At 35.5% G+C, this 22,721-nt stretch overlaps 2 protein-coding genes and 1 pseudogene across 2 annotated transcripts; all 3 read right to left on the bottom strand.

Annotated features, from left to right (window-relative positions):
• Nucleotides 1-6,932: 6,932 nt before the first annotated feature.
• Nucleotides 6,933-7,886, bottom strand: LOC130869755 (olfactory receptor 8K1-like). Its single transcript, XM_057762169.1, is given in 1 exon segment — nt 6,933-7,886. A coding segment is annotated over 1 exon segment (951 nt). The 5' UTR covers nt 7,884-7,886.
• Nucleotides 7,887-9,773: 1,887 nt separating this feature from the next.
• On the bottom strand, nt 9,774-10,733 carry LOC130869460 (olfactory receptor 8K3-like). Its single transcript, XM_057761654.1, has one exon. It carries the CDS (start codon nt 10,731-10,733, stop codon nt 9,774-9,776), a length of 960 nt encoding a protein of 319 aa, XP_057617637.1.
• Nucleotides 10,734-16,992: 6,259 nt separating this feature from the next.
• On the bottom strand, nt 16,993-17,933 carry LOC130869895 (olfactory receptor 8K5-like; annotated as a pseudogene).
• Nucleotides 17,934-22,721: the final 4,788 nt, after the last annotated feature.

Genomic DNA, 22,721 nt, shown 5'->3' on the forward strand with positions numbered 1-22,721 from the left:
TAAATGAGCTAAGTGCAAATTTCAGAAAGCATGTTGCTTCCTGGGAATGTTACCCATAAAGATGAAACAGGCTTCATCATAGTAAATTAGAGTTCTACTGTTTTAGCGGATGCCCCTTTTAAATGTGGCCCAGTTTTCTGATACCTCTTCAAAGTGTTTCCTTTCAACAGACCCCTTGCTAAATTGTAGACAGACTCATTTAATGTCTGATAGATGGCTTTTATAAATGTGTTCCACTACTTAGTTTATTGCATATGTTAAAACCCTATATTTATTTGTATATATGCCATCTAATATTTTAATGTCTTCTTGAGGCTATCTCACTTTGTAGTGCTGACTGATATGTAAGTGACCTCCATTTTTTCCCATGTTCTATTTGTTTCAAACTTCTAGAAGCTTGGTTTCTGAGCATGTACCATGATGCAGGAATAGCATTCCCATTAAACATATTTTTCCAAAGAAATTTGCATTCTCAAGGAGGGATGTAATTTGTTTGGAGCCAGTTATTTCTACTTTTCTTTTATAAATGCAATCATCAAAACATAAATTTTTCCTTTTAGAGAATATAACAATGATAAAATAACAAAAACTATTCACTAAGAAAACTGCATTGTTTAATGAAATTATTTACTTAATCCATAAGACACAGGGATAATTTAATTTAAAAACAAGGATGGGTGATCATTATGCCACCCTCTATTGACCACTATAGTTACAGTCTCCAAAAAATAGGTAGTTTAAATATTTTGCTACTTGATTATCAGCAGTTCATACTTCCAAAATAAAGGGAAAATGGTTTTGTTTAAAACATTATATGGATATTCAAAGTCCTTATATAAAAATAGGAAATATTCTAAACCAACCTGGAGTAGACATTGGACTTCATGCTCTTAATTAAAATCTCTACATGGCTGCATTCATGAGTTGATTCAGCTCTATAAGACTTTGAGATCAAAATGTGAAGTCCAGTGACGCTAGGATCCATAAGAAGTCTGTAGCGTCCTTGGGGAAGATGTTCTCAGAACTGGTTTCACAACAAGACTCTCCTCTAGGAATTAATCTACTCATAAATAGATACTTTCTCTCTCTTTTAAGACAAGGTCTCACAGTGTATACCCAGGACAGATGGGAACTCCCTATCCTCCCACCTTTTGGGTACTCAGTTTTCTTTGTACTTGTCTGCTTTACTCTGAGCTTGTATTACTGAATTGTATAGAGCTCAAATCCATGGTATCTAAAGGGTGTACGAATTAAATTATATTAGTTTGGGGCCTACACTGGTCTTGTACATTTTATAATAACTGCTATAGGTATCCAGGAAATGTCTGACAATGATTTGTGTCAACTTCTAGGCCCCTGTATAAATGACATGTGTTTTCTCTAGTAAAAATTAAAAATAAATACAAGAAAAACTTAAAAGCAAAATAATAAACCATGGTATATGTTTATAATTTAGTCCAAAATGTCAAGAACGAAGGATGTCTAAAACTGTCATAAGGAAATGTACTATCTAAAGGTAATTATAATACAAGTAATTACTAACTAATGTAAATTACAGTGAGAGAGGTAAAACTGTAATCAGGATATAGTGTAAGAGAAAATAATCTATTATTAATAAAAGGGAGAAATAACTAAAAAAATAAAAAATAATTTTTTTAAAAAAGCCTATCAGACATTTAATAATCTTGTTGCCTTTGCTTTGAATTTTTGCACATTTACTTTGATTCAAATGTCTCCTATATATTTAGCTTCAACGTTCTGTTGAGAAAAATCATCTACATCTACAGGTCCACAAAGAATGGCAATGTTAATGTTTTCAAAGCAGTTGTTTGACAAGAATATGCACTGTGCTTTTCCTACATCTATTCCTAAGCAAAACTAGATCTCATCACTTAGAAATAACAACAGCAGCAACAATGAAAATATTTGCATCTACTTTTATTAGGGAATGCAATTTCAATGAGAATTAAAAAGAAAGTTGTTAGAATATTTATTATTCAGTCAAAGTCAAACCACACTTCTTTGTATGCTTGTTGGTTTTTAATTAAAACATTGTTAAATTATAAAAAAGAAGAGGGAGTTAGGACAGAGGCAGGAAACAAACCCAACACGTAATTAGTCCACATAAGAGGATATGAGTATTGTCATTGGCAACTCTATGCATGACTCAGAAGAAAGCAAAACTGAGGGGATCTACCTGGGGCCTAGGTCTTTGAAGTTGAACAGCATGAAGGAATGTAAAATTCTCATAATACAAGTCAAAATTCTAGCACGAAGCAGGGAGCTGAGCACCAACTTTTACCTCTAACAGAGGAGCTCTTGGAAATTGTTAGCTTCTGTTATAGCAAAGGCCAGTTTTCTAAAAAGTGTAGCCCCCCAAAAGTCAACAATGATCCAGTATAAAGATACATACATATCCAGGAATATTTAGACAGCATTAACTCCATTGAAGTGAGAAAAAAAAAAAAGACACAAACTTGTTGGAAAAGCAATGTGGGTAGATATGGAAAGAGTTAAAGGAAGAGGGCATGTACACAATTAACAAAGAACAAATGAAAATAGTTTAAAAATTAGAAACCATATATAAAAATGCCTATTGTACATAGATGGCATTTGAAATTATTTACCAAGAAACAGAATATTGCATCACCTTAAAATGACCCCCAGCGTTTCTTCAAAACAAATTACCAATGTGTAGTTCATTCATTTTATGTGATTTCTGATTACTTGCATTTGGAATATTATTTGCCATTCTTTTTTTTTTTTTTAAGAGTTACAATACTTTATTTTTTTTTTATTTTTATTCTTTTTTAATTAAAATTTCCACCTGCTCCCCATTTCCCATTTCCCTCCCCTCCTCCCAAATATTGCCCTCCCCCCACTTCCCTCCCCCTATCCCCACTCCTCTTCTCCTCCCCCCACTCCATTCCCCCTCCCTCTCGTTACTGAAGAGCAGTCCAAATTCCCTGCCCTGCGGGAAGACCAAGGTCCTTCTATCTACGTCCAGAAAGGTGAACGTCCAAACAGGCTAAGCTCCCACAAAGCCAGTTCATGTATTAGGATCGAAACCTAGTGCCATTGTCCTTGGCTTCTCATCAGTCTTCATTGACCGCCATGCTCAGAGAGTCCGGAATCAACCCATGCTTATTCAGTCCCAGACCAGCTGGCCTTGGTGGGCTCCCAATAAATCAGTTCCACTGTCACAGTGGGTGGGTGCATCCCTCGTGGTCCTGATTTTTTGCTCATGTTCTCCCTCCTTCTGCTCCTCATTTGGACCTTAAGAGCTCAGACCGTTGCTCCAAATTGAGACTCTGTCTCTACCTCGATCCATCGCCAGATGAAGGTTCTAAGGTGATATGCAAGATATTCATCAGTATAGGATAGGGTCATTTCAGGTTCCCTCTCCTTAGTTGCCCAAGGTACCAGCTGGGGACATATTCCTGGACACCTGCGAACCCCTCAAGAGTCAAGTCTCTTGCCAACCCTAAGATGGCTCCCTTAGATAGGATATATACTTCGCTGCTCCCGTATCCATCCTTCCTATATCCCAACCATCCCAATCCTCCGAGCTCCTCCCATCCTCCCCTTCTCATATTTCTCATCCCATTTCCCCTTTGCCCCATGCCACCTCACCCGCAAGTTCCCAGTTTTTGCCCTGGAATCTTGTCTACTTCCCCCTCTCCATGCGGATGACTATATGATTTTCTTTGGGTTCACTTTCTTATTTAGCTTCTATAGGATCACACATTATATGCTTACTCAAAAAGAGGAACATGGGATGTACTCACTCATAATCGGTTTCTAACCATAAAATATTTGCCATTCTTGTACTGAAGTTTTTGTATATGTGTGAGTCGTTCGAATTTGCTCTTAATTAGTACTGTTTTACACATTGTGAATCTTTTCTGCCTCAGTTTTGCCACATCTGGGCTCAGGTCCTGAGACAAAGAAGGGACATCGGCGCAAAGAAATGCCCTGTCTGACCACCGGATGACTTTCACATAAGTGGCCAGTCCCGGATAGCTCCAACCATCTTCATTTATACAACCAAAACAAGCATGTTTCTCCATACTAACAAACAAGTCTTTCCCATCCTCTGATGGGACCTCCAGCAAAACCAAATATGTCAAATATGCAAATATGCTTTTTTTTTTTCTAAAACATTTTTAAACAAAAAGCAGCACTTATTTGCTCGTTTGACCAAATATCGAGCCAGGTGCATCCTGTTTTTACTAAACTAACATGGGCACATTGTCATAGGCACATGTTTTTAAGACCAACAATCCTGATCAAAACATATTTACAGAAATTTGGGTGATCTGTCTGCGATCCTGTCAGCACTGAATCAGAACAGTTCCCACGATCTGAAGTGGCAACTGGCATTCCCAGATGAGCAAAGATTTTGTTTCCAAGATTATGATGCTTGATCACAGAAACAGAAACAGCTGACTCTAGCTAGTGGGAGCTCACTGACCCTGGACTGAGAGCTGCGGAACCTGTGTAGGACTGAACCAGGCCCTCTGAATGAGGGTGACAGTTGTGTGACTCGGGCAGTTTGTGGGGTCACTGACAGTGGAACAAGTATTCATCCCTAGTGCGTGAACTGACTCTTTGGAGCCCATTCCCTATGGAGGAATATCTTGCTCAGCCTAGATACAGGGGGCAGGGAAGGGCTCTTGGTCCTGCCTAAAGTGATGTGCCAGACTTTGTTGACTCCCCATGGGAGACATCACCCTGTCTGAGGAGTGGATGGGGGTGGGGTGGGAAGAAGGTGAAGGGAGTGAGAAGACAGGAAGGAGAGGGAACAAAAAAAAACCTGAGAGGCATCAGTTCCCAAAGAATTTTAGGGGAATGTACTTGAGGGAAAAAAATGGGGTTTCCACGAATGATCACATCTGTCCACTGCATGATTGACAAAATGACAATAAAGCCTCCGAGATAACCATCAATATTATAAGAGAGAAGAGAGCATGCAGGCCATGGGGTCCCAGCAATATTCTGTGCTGTCCCGGAGTCCACTTGTTCCTGCCAAGTGAGATTGTCTCCGCAGAATGTGAGTCATTGAGCAAGCATTCATATCCTGGTCAGATACTAGGCCAAACATGTCACCTTTCTCTAATCCAGAGAAGCAGCATAAACCATACATGAAACGTTTTGATTTTTATTCCTTGTTGACACCTGTGGTAGTAACTTGTTTAAAAAAAAAATGAAAACTGATTTATAAATGAAAACAATCCTTTGAAACTGCACTTTGATTTCAAAGAAGGTTTATTGAATTAAGGGGTGAACTGGTTCAATACTTAGGATAAAGTCTTAACAGAATTTTCTTTGCCTGTTTGTGCTTCACAACTTCATGCCTGAATTAAGATATTTATTCCATGCAGAAAGTTAGACATCTTTGATAAGAATGCATCAAGGAAGAGTTTATAGTAAAGAAATTGTGAAATAAGAGCTGAGGCTGTTTGATTTTTGGGGAAACAGGAAAGAACCAGTGTTTTAGAATCTACACAATTTCATGTAAGCTTTCAATGGAGCAAGACTCCTAGAATGGTTTCACAATGACCTCTGAAGTAACAGTTATCGTTCCTACATAATCACCATTACATATTTAAAAAAATGTCTATCATGAAGCAGTATGTGGTCAGATGACCATAATTCATTTGAGGTTTCCAGTCATAAACCATTGCAACATGAGACTATAAACCCAAACTTTATTCATGAGAACTCTTCATGGTGTCTAATTAAAAAAATTCTTCCTTGATGTACAATTCCTTCTTAATATATAAAATATTATTTTATGTTCATTGACACTTCATTATGAGGTCTGATCCTTTGTTTGACATTTAGAGCTTAGTATTTTATTTAAAAAATGATTTTCTGTTGTAATTACATTTTTTCTTGACTCCTCTTTAGCTGGCATATTCTTCATGACACAATCTTATTTAACCTTAATGCTCAATGACAACTGTAAAATATATATCACTAAGTCTATAGTTTGCATTGATTCATTTTAATTAGGAATGATTTTTTCTTTTTTATTATTAAGCTCCAAGCTGAGCTGGGCAGTGGCGGTGTATGCCTTTAATCCCAGCATCCAGGAGGCAGAGACAAGAGGATCTCTGTGAATTTGAGGTCTTCCTAGTCAATAGAGTGAATTTCAAGACAGACTCTAAAGCTACACAGAGAAACCCTCTTTCAAAAACCCATAACCAAAACAAAGTAAAGCAAAACAAAACAACAAAAAAAGCAAAGACTAGGCCGAAACAACAAAAACTACATTTTCCATATTTGTAAACCATAGCAAGCATAATAAAAACTCAAGAGACAAATATTGGGGTTCAAGCTAAAGATCATAAAAGCAAAAGTCAAGTCACTAGAGAAGTTTTACCTCTTCTAAGGCTGGGCAACTGAAGACTGAGCCCTGAGCCTCTATCTCCTCCTGTTTTACAATCCCTTTATTGCTGGGATTAAAGGTTTATAGCTCCCTAGTACTAGGAATAAAGGTGTAAACTACCACCACCTGGATCTGTTTCTGCATTGATCTTGTGTAGCCCAGGGTGGCCTTGAACTCACAGAGATCCATCTGCATCTGTCTCCCAAATACTGGGATTAAAGAAGTGTGACACCACTACCTGGCCTCTAATGGCTTAGTTTTACCCTCTGACCTTCAGACAGGTTTTATTTATTAAACATAAATGAAATATCACTATAATAAGCTTTAATTTCCAGTGTGACCTTGAATAGCATTTAAAGATTTTAATTAATTAGTACTGAATGTTTTATTCTTTTGAGTTGGAAAAGAAGCAGGAGCTTGCATAGAGGGAATTCTTTATGAAGAGATTTAAACTTGCTGTTTACTTTTACTATTAAATGATCTCATGTGTATCAAGGTCTGACAAAGTATGAAAACTGTGTGACTGAATATTGAGGTACTAAGTGTGGATTCTGAATCCATGAGTAAAAGTTCTCTTAAGGGCCTCTTTTACTTCTTTGTTTCTTAGACTGTAAATCAATGGATTAAGCATAGGAATGACTAATGTAGAAAACACAGAGGCCATTTTATCAATATCAAAAGCATGACTGGATTTGGGTTGCAGGTAAATAAACAGCAGCATTCCATAGAATACAACCACCACTGTCAGATGACAGCTACACGTGGAGAAGGCTTTGGACCTTCCCTCCTTTGAGTTCATCCTGAGAATTGCCACAAAAATAAACATGTAAGATATGAGAACAATCAAGAGGGAGGAGAGTAAATTACAACCTGAGAAAATTAATATGATCAGCTCTAATTCATGTGTGTCAGAACAGAGCAGAGATATCAGAGGGACACAGTCACAATAAAAATAACTGATTACATTAGAGTCACAAAAGGACAGTGTAAATAGCTTAACTGTGAGAAGTAGTGACACAAATATGCTGTACACATAGGGTACCAGTACCAGCGCCCAGCGCACTTTCCCTGACATAATAATCACATAGAGAAGAGGTTTACAGATGGCAACGTAACGATCATAGGCCATGGCTGAAAGAACAAATAGTTCAGTAATGATGAAAATCTCAAAGAATGTCAGCTGCATAGCACACCCAGTGTAGGAAATGGTGTTTTGCTGCATAACAGAGTTTACCATTATTTTTGGACCGATAACTGTGGAGTAACCAAGATCAGTGATCGATAAATGTCTCAGGAAAAATTACATAGGAGTATGTAGTTTAGAGTCCAAATGAGTCAGAATAACCATGCCCAGATTGCCCACCAGGGTGACCAAGTATATGATTAAAAATATTCCAAAGAGTGGTGCCTTAAGGACGGGGCTGGAGGTGAGTCTCAGGAGAGTAAACTCTGTAACTTGGAGCTTTGCAGTGTGGTTGAGTTTCCCCATTGGGCTTAACAGTGACAACCTGTGTAGGGAGTAAGTTTAATATAAGTTACTTTTGAAATAGTATGTCAAGAACATGCATATATTTTTTATATGAAATCACCAGTTCTGCTGCAGCTCAGAAATATATAAAACAATATTTATATTCCACAAAAAATATGATACAGTGGACTTTAACAGAGCAGAATAATAAAAATATTAGAATGGTCTTCATTTTGTTTTCTCATTTCATTCTCTGTTATTTATTTATTTATTAGATTTTTAAAACATACCAATCCAAGTTCGACCCCCTCCCTCCTCCCATTCCTTCCACATACCCCACTCCCATCCAATCCTCAGAGATGGTAAGGTGCAATGCTTTGGGTATGGTCCAAGGCCCTCCCTACTATATCTAGGCTGAGCTGGTATATATCCAAAAAGAACAGGATCCCCAAAACCTGAACCTGAAGTAGGAATAAATCCTGGTGCCACAGTCGATCATCAGTCTGCCTCAACAAGTCAATTGTCAACCACATGATTTTTGACAAAGAAGCTAAAATTGTACAATGGAAAAAAGAAAGTATCTTCAACAAACGGTGCTTGCATAACTAGATATCACCATGTAGAACAATGAATTAGATACATATTTATTGCCATGCACAAAACTCAAATCCAAATGGATTAAAGACATGAATATAAATCTGACCATATTGAATCTGATAGAAGAAAAAGTGGGATGTATTCTTCAATGCATGGACACAGGAGACCATTTCCTAAATATAACCCCAGTATCACAGACACTGAGAACAACAATAAATAAATGGAACATCCTGAATCTGAGAATCTTCTGTAAAGCAAAGGACATGTTCAATAAGACAAAAAGGCAGCATACTGAATGGGAAAAGATCTTCACCAATCCCCCATCAGACAAAGGACTGATCTCCAAAATATATAAAGAAGTCAAGAAATTAGACATTAAAATTCTAAATAATGCAAATAAAAATTGGAGTACAGAATTAAACAGAGAATTCTCAAAAGAAGAATCTCAAATGGCCAAAAGATACTTAAGGAAATATTCAACATCCTTAGCCATCAGGAAAATGCAAATTAAAACAACTCTGAGATACAATCTTACACCTATCAGAATGGCTAAGATGAAAAACACCAATGACAGCTTACGGTGGAGAGGATGTGGTTCTTGATGATAGAGAAAATTGGTTGAGTGAGACAAGATCTTGGGAAAGTAATGATATTTACTTTACTTACTGAGTTACAGGTGGCAGAATTATATGTTGAAATGAAAGTATTGACAAAGAACTAATGCAATAATGTTTAGGGTAGTCATTATTTCAGCAATGTAATGAGAATTTTATTTCATGTAAGCAATTGGCAGAGGTTTCTGGCTCAGGCTCCTCCAGCAGAGGTAACATTATGCAATATAAATGAAAACTATTATATTAAGAAGTAAAGGTTAAGTCTGAGATAAAGCAATTACATGGGCAAAATGATCAAATAGATCGGCTACTTTGGGCTTTAATTCAAGAAATGATAAACACACAAGGAACTTAGTCATTTTTTTTTTCTGAAATTGTCATTATCTCCCATGTTGCCTTACCATGTCTCTCTCCTTATTGCTGGTGTATATATGTATGTGTGTTTATGTGTGTGTGTGTGTGCATGCACATGCGTGAGTAAACACATGTGCATGTACATCTGTTTAGGGGAGAGGTTTCTGGTGTGTATTCTCTCCACTTTTGTATAAAACCAACTTATTGTAAAAAGTTTTATTTAATTCTTTCAATTTTATTATTAATCTAATATAACAGCTAAAATAATATAAAATAAGACATTTACAAATTAACATTGCAGCAATTATGTTTTTAATGTTTTCTGAATGTATTTGATTAGGAAAATTTATATTTTATGAAAACCAAAAGAAAATAATTTGCACAAATTATTCAATGTCCTTTGCAGGGCATATTTTACATCTTTGTTCCTCAAGCTGTAGATCAAGGGATTCAACATGGGAATGACCATGGTATAAAATATGGAAGCCACTTTATCTGTGTCAAAGGAGTGGCTAGAATTGGGCTGCACATACATAAATATCAAAGTTCCATAGAAGACGATGACCACTGTCAGGTGTGACCCACAGGTGGAGAAAGCCTTCTGCCTGCCCTCGGCAGAGTTCATTCTCAGAATAGTTATGAGGATTAGCAGGTAGGACACAAGGACAACCAGAAGAGAAGAAATCAAATCAAAGGCTGCTAAAATTAGAATGATCAGTTCAACTTCATGTGTTTCTGAGCACAGCAGAGGTAACAAAGGAAGACTGTCACAGTAGAAATGACTGATGATATTGTAGCCACAGAAAGGCAAAGTGAAAATCTTAATTGTGACTAGAAGAGAAACAAATGAACAATAGAGATAAGGAACGGCCACTAGTACCCAACATACCCTTTGTGACATGATGACAGTGTAGAGCAGAGGCTTACAGATGGCCACGTAGCGGTCATAGGACATTGCAGACAGAATAAAAAGTTCACTAACAATGAACACAAGAAAAAAAGCAAGTTGTGTAGCACAAAGGTTAAATGATATTGTATTTTGATCCACAACAAAATTTACCAACATTTTGGGTCCGACAGATGTAGAATAACCCAGATCTGTGATAGCCAGGTGTTTGAGGAAGAAGTACATGGGTGTTTGTAGCCTTGGGTCCACTGTGGTGAGGATGATCATGGTCAGGTTGCCCATCAGTGAGATCAGATAGATGATGAGGAAGAGTCCAAACAATGGGGCCTGAAGTTTAGCGTGGTCTGTGATACCCATCAGGATGAATTCTGTCACCACTGTAAGGTTGTGATTCCCCATTCTGGCTTATCAGAAAACCTGCTCAGAGCAGAGACACCAATGTTAACAATAGCTGCCCTGTACTATCAACTGACAGATATTTCATATACAACACTAATATAATTAACATAATTTCAAATTAAAAAAATTGATTTGTGAGTATAAACTCACTGTTCTTAAATGACAATATGTGTCATAGAGTTAGTTAGAGATGGAAAGATAGGCTGGGTATTTTAATTGTGCTTGATTGCATTACTCAAACATTTATACACTGCATATATATTTCATATTTGTAATCAAAAAGCAAGCTTCTTTTGCTGTTAATGGATTAAAGACAGAAAAAACGTCAATATATCTCACTATATCCAATATCCCTTTTCTCAATAATATCACATAATATCTCCTTGATATTATAAAACATGACACATTCTATATATATATAGACAGAGAGATAGACCATAGTTAGATAGTAGATAAATAGTAGATATATGGATTGATTTATGATAGCTCTATGGTAGATATGGCAACCATGGAAATATAAGGCAGTTTTACAAAATTCATAATAACACCAAACGTTCAATAGGGCCGACACACATGCCTGTAACTTCAGAATACCAGAAGATGACAGAAAGAGATTGTTTGAGATCAGTGTGGGACCCATAGGGGGATCTTGTCAAAATACTCAGATTTAAACTAAAAGAAAACAGAACAAAAATGTTTGTTTTCAATATATAGAGAATGATTATCCTCTTTAATGTTTGGTGTGTAATTGTAATCAAATAGAAAGCCTAGTTTGGATAGAGATTGCATTGAATTAGAAAGATTACATAAACTAAAATTTATCACTGTTTCAGTCATGAAATTTTTCAACGGAAAAAATTTATGTGTCTTGTTTTTACATGGCAAACTTCAACACACTGGACAGAAGTTGAAAATATGTATAAATGAGCCAATAAACCATGTCGTCCTATTAATCATTTATATGAAGTGAAGAAAAAAAACAGAAGATATTTTTAAGGAGATATTCTTTATATTGTTCTCCTTCCCCTCTTCGATGAGCCAGGATCTCATTATATACTTCAATTGCACTCAGACATTTACAGACCTCTTACTTCATGCATCCTAGTGCTGTGTGGCCAACACCTGACTTTATACTGCCCTTAGGGGGTAATGATACATTCAATCTTATTCTGGGAAAACACCAGAAGCACTAAATAAAATATACTATAGAAAAGATGCACAAACCCTCTGGAAATTATTGAAATCCTTTTGTTATTATAGACAATAAGAATCACTTCACATTATTTTTTAGTGTGTGATAAGAAAAACCTATAGTTAATCAAATAGATATTAGGTGAATGCCATAATGGTAAAAAAAATTGAACAGAGCTTGAAGTAGAATGTATATTGATGGATGTGAGCTATTATCAAGTTAGTAAAATAATGAGATCCAATGCTTTAAATGAGATATAAAAGAGATGCCTATGGTGAAAATTATAGTAAATGTCATGTCTAAATAAGACATGGACAAAAATTAAAACACATAAATTAACATAATTAGTAATGTAATTTGAATTAAATTCTTTAAATTTTTTTTTCTCAGTTTATAAAACTACTATGTCTCTAGTATGACCTATCTATTTTGTAGACATATATTCCAGGAAGCATTCTGAGATCAAAATACTCAAGCAACATGAACCTTTATTCTGTTTGCTTATATCTTTTATATTTGTTTGTAGCAAATATAAGTAAATCACCTTTTGTAAGACTCTGCTCATTTGCACATTTTTCTTCATTAAGTTTTTTAAGTTAGCATATCAATCGATGTATGATGTATTTCATTTGGGAATGTTCATGCATATAAGTAATTATTCTTTTTTTCTCCTTTGTCATTATTTTCTAGCTATCCTTTCTTCATCTCCATGCTTACTTCAGAAGGATCTCAAGTTTTTTCTCCAATTTGTTCCCCCTCCTGATCTGAGAGCAAGAGAGTGTATTTGTTTTCTTGTTAAGTCTGAAGATAGTATTGCCTTCCTTTCTCCAGCTTTGTAGTTCTATGGGAAGAATCTGATTACTTTTTCAGTTTTCACTATCAGTTGGGTTATTTTAATGATTTAGCCCTGTATCAGTACTTTGTAAGGAAACTGTATCTATATCTGTCAGATTTCATTGAGCATCAAAAGAACATTTGAATATTCTATTTTGCCATGAGACTGACTTTTTAAGTATCTACTATCTATTTAAATAATGATTGAGAATAATAAGATCCTTGTTTTCTAACAAAAAACTGCCATTTTTAGTGTCACCAAAGCATAGACACCCAGAAAGTGTTTGTAGGGAAATCAACGTGAACTATCAATGCTGCCAAAAACTTCACCGTGCCATTTAGACATTCATATCTATAGAGTTATCCATTACTTACTCTCAGTTCTTGTTTCAGTTTAAAATCAACATGTAAATATACACATTTATATAATCAACAGAATAATGATTTTAAGGAATATATTTTAATTTGTTCTTTAAAAGTATAGGGAATATAAAAATGCTCACATGAATTTAGAGAAAAAAAGTCTTATCGTACCTCAGTTACATTTGGTGGCAAGAATCACTGAATACTGAATAATAAATGTTGACAGTTTTCTGTGTCTCCACTATTTAAGTGGTGATATGTTACCCAAACATTGCAGGTGTTTGTGACACATAATATCACATGACAATACCCTTTCTTACCTGTGATGAAGCCTCTATCTTGCCTTTCATGCATTTCTCACATGGAAAAAAACGAGCATAACTTATATTTTTCCTCACCTTTCGAGGTTGTCTCTTGGGAGATACCAAGCAAATTTTGAATAATCCCAAAGCATTTCTGAGTATAACTAAATTCCTAGCGGATCCCCATTAACAAAGGGAAATAGTGTGTAGTAGTGTGTAATGATTCATTATAATAATATAATATATGCAGGTCTATAATATATATTGTGCATATATTTATTTAAAATTATATACAACAATATATAGTTATATAGCAAGCATAAATACTATATATATATATGAAACAATTGTGAAACTTGAAAATCCATCTCCAGATAATTATAGAGAATTTAGCCCAGTAATCATTCTAGGAATTTGAGTAAATAAAATTAAAAATGTTAGTCACTTCCAAACTAGAAGTCTGAGAATGTTTATAAATTCATCTCCCTACAAAATAAACAGAAAATTATGTTAAGTACTTTAAGTTTTTTCTTTTTTAATTAAGATTTTTTTTAATGTAATCCTCTTATTTTATATAGCTATGCCTGCTTCTACTCCCTCCTCCCCTCCTCTCATTCCACTCTTTACCCCACACCTCCACTCCTTAGAAAGGGTAAGACTTCCCATGTGGAGTAAATAAAGCCTGACATTTCACTTTGAGGCAAGATCAAGGCCTTCCCCCGTATACACACACACACACACACACACACACACACTTGCTGATCAAGGTATCACTTCAAAGAGAATGTGTTTCTAGGTGCCAGTTAAAGCACCAGGGATAACTTACAAAATTACCACCATTTAGCAACAATCTGGACTGCTTATTTAAAACACCTGTCAATCTTTTAAGGATAGTAAAATTTATAGCAATGTTATTTATCTTATTTACATTTAATGAGAGATGCAATGGGTTGAAGACAGACACTAGTCAATAGTAGTGACAAACTAATGAACTTCTAGCAGCTAACTGAGATAGAAGGTCAGTTATTACCAGTTTGAAGAAGTCATTTTTATGGTCCTTGTCATCAACTGACTTAACTAATTCAATGAAAATACTTTTATGCCGGAGATAAAGGAAAGGAACACTATGCAAATTTTATTTAGGTTATATATGCACACATGTACAAATATGTGTTACAATAATAATTAAAGAAGACGTCATGAATTTGAGAGGGTGACAGGGCAGTGGCAGGATTTGCAGGAGAGGGAGGAGTGAGAAAATGTTGAAATAGGAGTGGCGGGCTGCTTCCCGCCACCCAGCTCCCGCACGACTAGCTTTACCTGAAATAACAACACACAAACTGTATTCTTTTAAACACTGCTAAAATATTGTAAGAGCTAGCCAATAAGAGGCTGGAACTAATGGGCCAGGCAGTGCTTAAAACGGTGTAATTATTTCTGGGCATAAGCTAGCTGGCGGCCAGGAGCTAGGCGGCAGGAACGCGGCCCGCTCATCACTACAAGAAAATAATACAAATGCAGTGCAATCATATTAAGTTCTCAAAAAATAATTAGAAAATATTGTCATAAAAACATTTATAATCATAAACTGTCTTTACGATAAAAATTTGGATCAATAACGAAAGAGAAATTTTATGGAGTTGTTCAAAGGGGGCTTTAAGAATTTTTTTTTATTTTGAGAAAGGATAGTACGTACACTTACTTATAAATATTAAGATTTAGAATATAGTGAGATGTTAAGATGCAGTAGCACAGTAGCAATAGAACATTTTTAGTAAGGTTCATGAGAGCACTAACCCTGAGAAGTTATGTTTCCAGTACCAAGACTAGTTTACCTTTTGTTGAGTGAGCCTTAAATCTAATTGGACAGCTGTTGGTTGCCACCAACATATGAGTGGCTTCAATGTTCAGTTTTAACATTGAAGATATGATTTTCCCGAGCTTAGAACATTGGGTCTAGTTTCTTAGTGGGGCTGACTAGAATACCCAGAAAAGCAGAACGTGAAAGCTTAAATAGAAATTTCAGCCTCTGAGCATTTGTCTATATTTTCTGAGCAGTAAAAAAATACCCACCACAGGACCTTGACTCCTAAAGTGCTCTTCCTACAGGACTTAATTGAATAATTAAGGGCCCACCTCTATATTATCACTTTATCTATTGTCTTAGTTACTTTTCTATTGTAATAAATAAAACAACCAAAAATACTTATGCAAAAAGAGTTTATTGGGGACTTAAAATCCATGACTATTTATGGTAAGGTGCATGACAATAGGCAGACAGGCACAGTGCTAGACCTGTAGCAGAGAGCTTATATTTTGATGTACAATAGGCAAGGAAAGCTAACTTGGAATCACGTGAGGATTTGCAACCTCAAAGTGACCCCTAGTGACACATCTCCTTCAATAAGGACACACCTCCTTATCCTTCCCAAATAGTTCTACCAACTGGGGACTAACCTTTGAAATATATTAGCTCATAAGATTATTCCCATTAAAAGCACTATACTTACTAATTGCAAGCACATGAATTTGTGGGACAGATTAGACCTCAGTAGTGTTATAGTGTGATCTACAAACAGATACATCACAGGCAGCAGAGTTAATTCATGGTTAGTGAAACTTAGAAATAATTTTGACTAATTATTATCTTATGTTCAAAATAAATACATAAATATTACTATTGAGCACACAAGACAAAATGTATACATTGTGTCACAAAATTCACTAAGAAAATCAAAAATTGGAATACAAACAATACTAAAAACATAAACCCTAGTGGGTGTGGATGATGATTCAACAGTGTGTGTGTATGTGTATGTTTGTGTATTATTTCTGAAAACTGTTTATTATAATCCTCTTGTAATTCTCCTGAAAGTATTACGAACACTCAGTATAGAAAAATAAAATTCAGAATGTAACCACAGATTTCTGGAGATCTTCTCTCTGGAGATCTTTTAAAGAAGAAAATAAGACCAGTAATAATGAAAATTCATGGTATTCAGAAAAAACAGCAATGAATAATAAATGTCATCTGTCATCTAGAATTGCTTTACAAATAATTAAATAATATTGTACCTAATTATATAAGTTATATAGAATAGAATATCAGAAATATTAAAGTTTATAGTGTTAAAAGACATCATGTCTACACTTTATCAATTTTGTTTACCACAATTTTAGGTTTGAAACACAAAATGAAAACAAGACTAAGTAGACATGTGTTCAAACACATAAAAGAATAAGACAAGAAATTTATGCAAACCTAAAAAAAAAAAACAACATGTTACAGAAATATATTTAAACATGTGTTCCCATTTCTATAATATTAGTTCAGTGGAAATACTAAAACATATTGAATCAAAAGTTAAAGATGTTAAAAGAAAAATGACATTTATTGGAGTTCTGTAGCTATCTAATGAATATTTTACATGACTACATGGAATGCACTATAATATTGTTTATTATTGTGAGTTTTTCATTTTGTTAATCAAAAGAAATTACTTATATAGATATAGGTGTGACATATACTTCCTTTATCAAATTTTGTTTTAGCATTGTGCATTTTATATTAAGTACAAAGTTTACATTGGTCCGTAAAGACTCTTAGAAAAGCATTTTTCACTTCTTTGTTTCTAAAGCTGTAAATCAAGCGATTCAGCATGGGAATCACTAAAGTGTAAAACACAGACGTTATTTTATCAGTTTCAAATGAGTGTGTGGATTTGGGCTGTAAGTACATGAAGAGTAGAGTCCCATAAAATACCACCACCACTGTCAGATGAGACCCGCAAGTGGAGAAGGCCTTTTTCCTGCCTTCTGAAGAATGCATTCCATATATGGCTAACAGAATCAGAAGGTAAGATGCTAAGACTACGAAGAGGGAGGAGATCAAATTAAGTGCCGAAAATAATATGATCACCAATTCTATATCCCGTGCATTTGAACAGAGCAAAAGTAACGTGGGGATGCTGTCACAGTAAAAATGGCTAATGACATTAGAGCCACAGAAAGTCAATGTAAAAATCTTACTAGTTATTAACACAGCCTGGAAGATACTGTAGAGATATGGAATGCCCACCAGCACATGACAACGTCTCTGAGACATGATGGCACTGTAGAGCAAAGAGTTGCAGATGGCCACATAGTGGTCATAGGCCATTGCAGATAAGATAAAAAGTTCACTGATAATAAAAGCGATGTAGAAAGCCATCTGTATGGCACAGGCATAATAAGAAATGACATTTTGATCCAATACAAAATTCACCATCATCTTTGGGTAAATGACAGTACAGTTGCCAAGATCAATGAAGCCAGGTGTCTGATAAAATAATACATAGGTGTGTGAAGGTGAGAATCCAATTTGGTCAGAATGATCATGATCAGGTTGCCTATCACGGAGACTCCGTAAATGACCAGGAAGACACCCAAAAGAGGAAGCTGCAGATCTGGCCTGTGTGTGATTCTTGTCAGAATGAATTCAGCTGGCACTGTTGAATTCCCGGGACTCATTTCTTTCAATCATCTGAGAAGATACACAAGTGTCATCAAGTTTTGCATTAACTCCCCAAGCAAATTCAAAGACAAGACAAAAAGTAGCGTTTAATGACTCAATTTCCACTCTTGGGAAACTTCTAAGAAAGAAGAGCTTACTCTAATTCTTGCAGAGCATATTTCTATGCCTTATATTTTTCCTTTCTACCCAAAAAGAGTATTAAGACTTTTCTTATCTAAATTCACGTGAGAATTTTTTATATTTTATATACTTTTATAGAACAAATTAAAATATATTCTTTAAATATTATTATTCTGTTGATTATATAATGTGTGTATTTGCATATTGAATTCTCCAAGGATTCAAGTAAGTTCAATCAGTGAGAAAGTCTTCTTCATAATATTTTCTACTTGAACTTGAGTAGTTTTATGTGAGCTTCAGCTACCCAGGAAATTATTTAGCAGTGAGAATCACAATAACACATTTCTGGGAGTGCTGGCCTATACTGCATTCCAAGCACTCTGCAGCCTGTTGCAGGAGGACTTCAAACATTATAAAATCAAATGTAGGTGACCTGTGAGGTCTTAGTAAGACTGTTACCAGATGAAAGTTCTATGGTGACAATTAAGGTAGTCACTAATCTGATTGCAGGAGAAGAACAATCCATGCATGTTCTTCACTATTGCTAGGAGTCTTATTTGGGGTCATCTGTATGGATTCCTAGAAATTTCCCTTGTACCAGGTTTCACCCTGACCCCATAATGGCCCCCTCTATCAAGATTATCTCTTTTCATTGTTTGCCCTCTACACTCATCCCCAACCTGAACACCCACATCCCTCACAAATTTTTTATAAGAAATATAATTCTATTGACCAGCAAAGCTAAAAAATTCCAATGAAACTTATATAATTAAAAATATATGGAGGTGCTAACAAATCAGTTTTTTTCTGAAAATCAACCATATATTAAATGTTGTAAAGATGTGTCGTGATTCACCAATATTTACTATGGATATCTTATACTCTGAGAAGCTTCTATAAAGCAAAGAACATGTTCAATAAGACAAAAAGGCAGCCTAATGAGTTGGAAAAGATCTTCACCAACCCTACATCAGACAAAGGACGGGTCTCCAAAATATATAAAAAACTCAAGAAATTAGACATTAAAATTCTAATTAATGCAAATAAAAATTGGAGTACAGAATTAAACAGAGAATTCTCAAAAGAAGAATCTCAAATGGCCAAAAGATACTTAAAGAAATATTCAACATCCTTAGCAATCAGGGAAATGCAAATTAAAACAACTCTGAAATACAATCTTATACCTGTCAGAATGGCTAAAATCAAAAATACCAATGACAGCTTATGGTGGAGAGGATGTGGAGTAAGGCAAACACTCATCCATTGCTGGTGGGAATGCAAACGTGTGCAAATGCTTTGGAAATCAGTACGGTGGTTTCTCAGAAAATTGGGAATCAACCTACCTCAGGATCTAGCAATACCACTATTGGGCATATACCCAAAAAATGCTTTATCATACTACAAAAGCATTTGTTCAACTATGTACATAGCAGCATTATTTGTAATAGCCAGAATCTGGAAACAACTTAGATGCCCCTCAAACAAACCAAATGGCTCTGAGGCAGGAGCGGCTCAACTCCGCCATGCTGAACTGTGATGGTCTCAGGCAGGAACTACCGTAATTACCATAATAACAACACAGTTAAGGTTTAAACTGAGCAGGACATAGGCGGTACCGTATTACCCCTACATGGTACAACTTAAGTTTTTAAGAACTGCTTAACATTTTAAAAAATACTCCTGGAAAAAAAAAATTACAGATTCACAATAAAACAGATTCAGACATAAAAGACCTCTATGGGTCACACTGTTGGATAAATGTACGTAGACTTGAGAAAAAAAAAAATATATATATATAGAAAAAATAAAGTTAATGCCCTTAAAAAAAGGGGGATAAAGTCTTTAAAAAGACAAAATACAGATAGTTATAGATTTAAAAAAAATAAAAAAAAATAAGCCACGTAAAAATAAAAAATTCACAGAGAGTCTGGATTCTTTGTATTATTATGTTTTCTTTAAAATTTTTGACTGTAAAGGAGCTAAATACAATGAGACATTTCATTATATGGGCTGCCAAGCTAAACCAAAATGGATATAAGGGTATTATGATTTCAAAATATGGGTCTAAGGATATGATGCTTTGGAGAGGGTCTTCTTTTGTTTTCACAGAGGATGAGACTCTATGGATTATGTCTACCCCAATATGGTATGATAGACCACGCCCTCCTAAAAGGTTGCTGTGAACACCTTCAGAAAATTACTTCACTCAACTGCCGACTGAGATGACCCTGACACACAGGTTACATCATGAAAGATCTAAATACAGCGCCCCCATTCAGCAGAAAGCAGTTTGGAGAGAAAAACTGCACCCATGTTCCCAAATATGGTTTATAAATGTTCTTTTACATTTAAAGGGGGATATGATATAGATATAAATAATTTGCTTTGGTATGGATTTGAAGGTCAATTTTGTTATATGTATATACATATTTCTAATCTTGATTAAGGTATTGTGACTGTATAGTTCATTTAAAAATGTAATGTATATAGGTTGTTAATGGATAATCATCGATAATTGTCAAGCTTTTAGTCATGTTAGTTAGATTTTCTAGATGTGCATAGATATATTTCAGCTAGATAGGCATTCTTAATGTCTTTCAAAGACTACAAAATATGACATTTAATGTTTTAATAACTTAGGGCTTTTCATGATAATGAGACACGTCTGCTCCTGGCAGCACCAATCTACTTCAAGAGGAAGATGGGCACCGAAGAGGCTCCTTAAGGAGTTTGATAGCCATTTGGGCAAGAAACTGCTCTTGCCTGGACTGTTGCATAAACAGGACACAGAGAACCTGCAGAAAGAGGACTGCAGAACTTGCCTAAAGGTGAGATGGCTTTTCGGGGTTCCTGACTCCTAAAAGAGTCTGTGAGACATTCTGCAGGACACAGCAAAAAGTGACTGAACTGTCTTTGGAATTTCCTGCTTGATGAAAATGTCTGCTGGATACTATGGGTCTGAAGGTTGAAGATGGATGCCCCAACAGTACAAAAGAACTTTGGGTGACTGTCCAGGCAGTGAGATGTCTCTGTCATTTCTAGAGTTTTGGATCTCTTGTTTGCTTAGGTAATATTATATCCTTCTGGAGTCTTTGATGGAGTTAAAAAATGGATAGATAGTTATAGTTTTCCTTAGTTATGATAAAATAGATATAAATATTATAACTGTAATTCTTGCTTGATAACTGTTTTGCTATATGTAATCTTACTATGTTAAAATGAAAGCCTTTCTTTTTTGTTTAAACAGAAAAAGGGGAAATGATGGAGGTGGTTCTTGTATTTTATCTGTTGCTTTCATTGGTTAACTAATAAAGAAAACTGCCTTAGCCCATTTGATAGGCCAAACCTTAGGTGGGTGGAGTAAACAGAAGAGAATGCTGGGAGAAAGAAGCTGAGTCAGTGAGTCGCCATGATTCTCCCACTCCAGACTGACCCAGGTTAAGATCTTTCCTGGTAAGCCAGCTGGTGATACTACACAGAATATTAGAAATGGGTTAGAGCAATATGTAAGAGCTAGCCAATAAGAGGCTGGAACTAATGGGCCAGACAGTGATTAAAAGAATACAGTTTCCGTGTAATTATTTCGGGGCATAAGCTAGCCATGCGGGCGGCTGGGTGCTGGGGATGCAGACCCGCCGCTTATATTTCAACAGATAAAGAAAATGTGGCACATTTACACATTAGACTACTATTCAGTGGAAAAACAAAAAAACAAACAAACAAGGACATCTTGACTTTTGCATGCAAATGGATGGAATTAGAATACACTGTCCTGAGTGAGGTACCCAGACCCAAAAGGATGAATATGGTATGTTCTCACTCATAAGTGGATACTAGTTATAAACAAAGGACATTGAATGTATAAGTCTTGATCCCAGAGAAGCTACGAAATAAGGTGAGCCCAAAGAAAAACATATAGAGTACCACCTTGGAAACAGACAAGATTGCCTGATAAAATTGGGAGCATAGGGGTGGGGGAAGAGGGGAGGTTAGAAGGCGCAAAGGAGAGAAGGGGGGGTTGAGAAGAACTTGAGGGAATGGGATAGTTGAGATGGAGGAAGGCTAGACATGAGAGCAAGGAAAAAGATATCATTCTCTGTTTTGAGACTTGGTCTTTCTATGTAGCCCAGGGTTACCTGGAATTTGTGTTCTTAATGTCTCTACATCAAGAAAGTCTTCTGTAGCTTCTGACCCTATTTCTTCTACTCAATGAGAGTTGGGATTACAGTCATGTGCCATCATATCCAGCAATAAAGTCATCATTTTGATAAAAGAACTAATAACTATTTAGTCTGTTGCCAAGGTTTTAAAATTATGTACAAAAGTTCTTTTTATTTTATTTCTTTATTTACTATTTCAAGTTTTAAAGCACACACACAATCACACACATGTGTGTGTGTGCATATTTTTTGTGTATTTGTAAACTTTTATTTCCTTCTATCAATCAAGCATATGTTTAAAGAAGAAATAAGACTGCTTTACAAACTATGTTTATAATATATTACATAAATCTTTAGCCAAGGATAAAAGTTTTATCATAAAGGGATGTTGAATTTTGTCAAATGCTTTTTCAGCATCTAATGAAACTATCATATGGTTTTTTTCTTTCAGTTTATTTATATGATGGATTGCATTGATAGATTTGCGTATGTTAAACCAGCCCT

This window comes from Chionomys nivalis, chromosome 2 (genome assembly GCF_950005125.1).
Source record: "Chionomys nivalis chromosome 2, mChiNiv1.1, whole genome shotgun sequence".
NCBI classification, from domain to species: Eukaryota; Metazoa; Chordata; class Mammalia; order Rodentia; family Cricetidae; genus Chionomys; species Chionomys nivalis.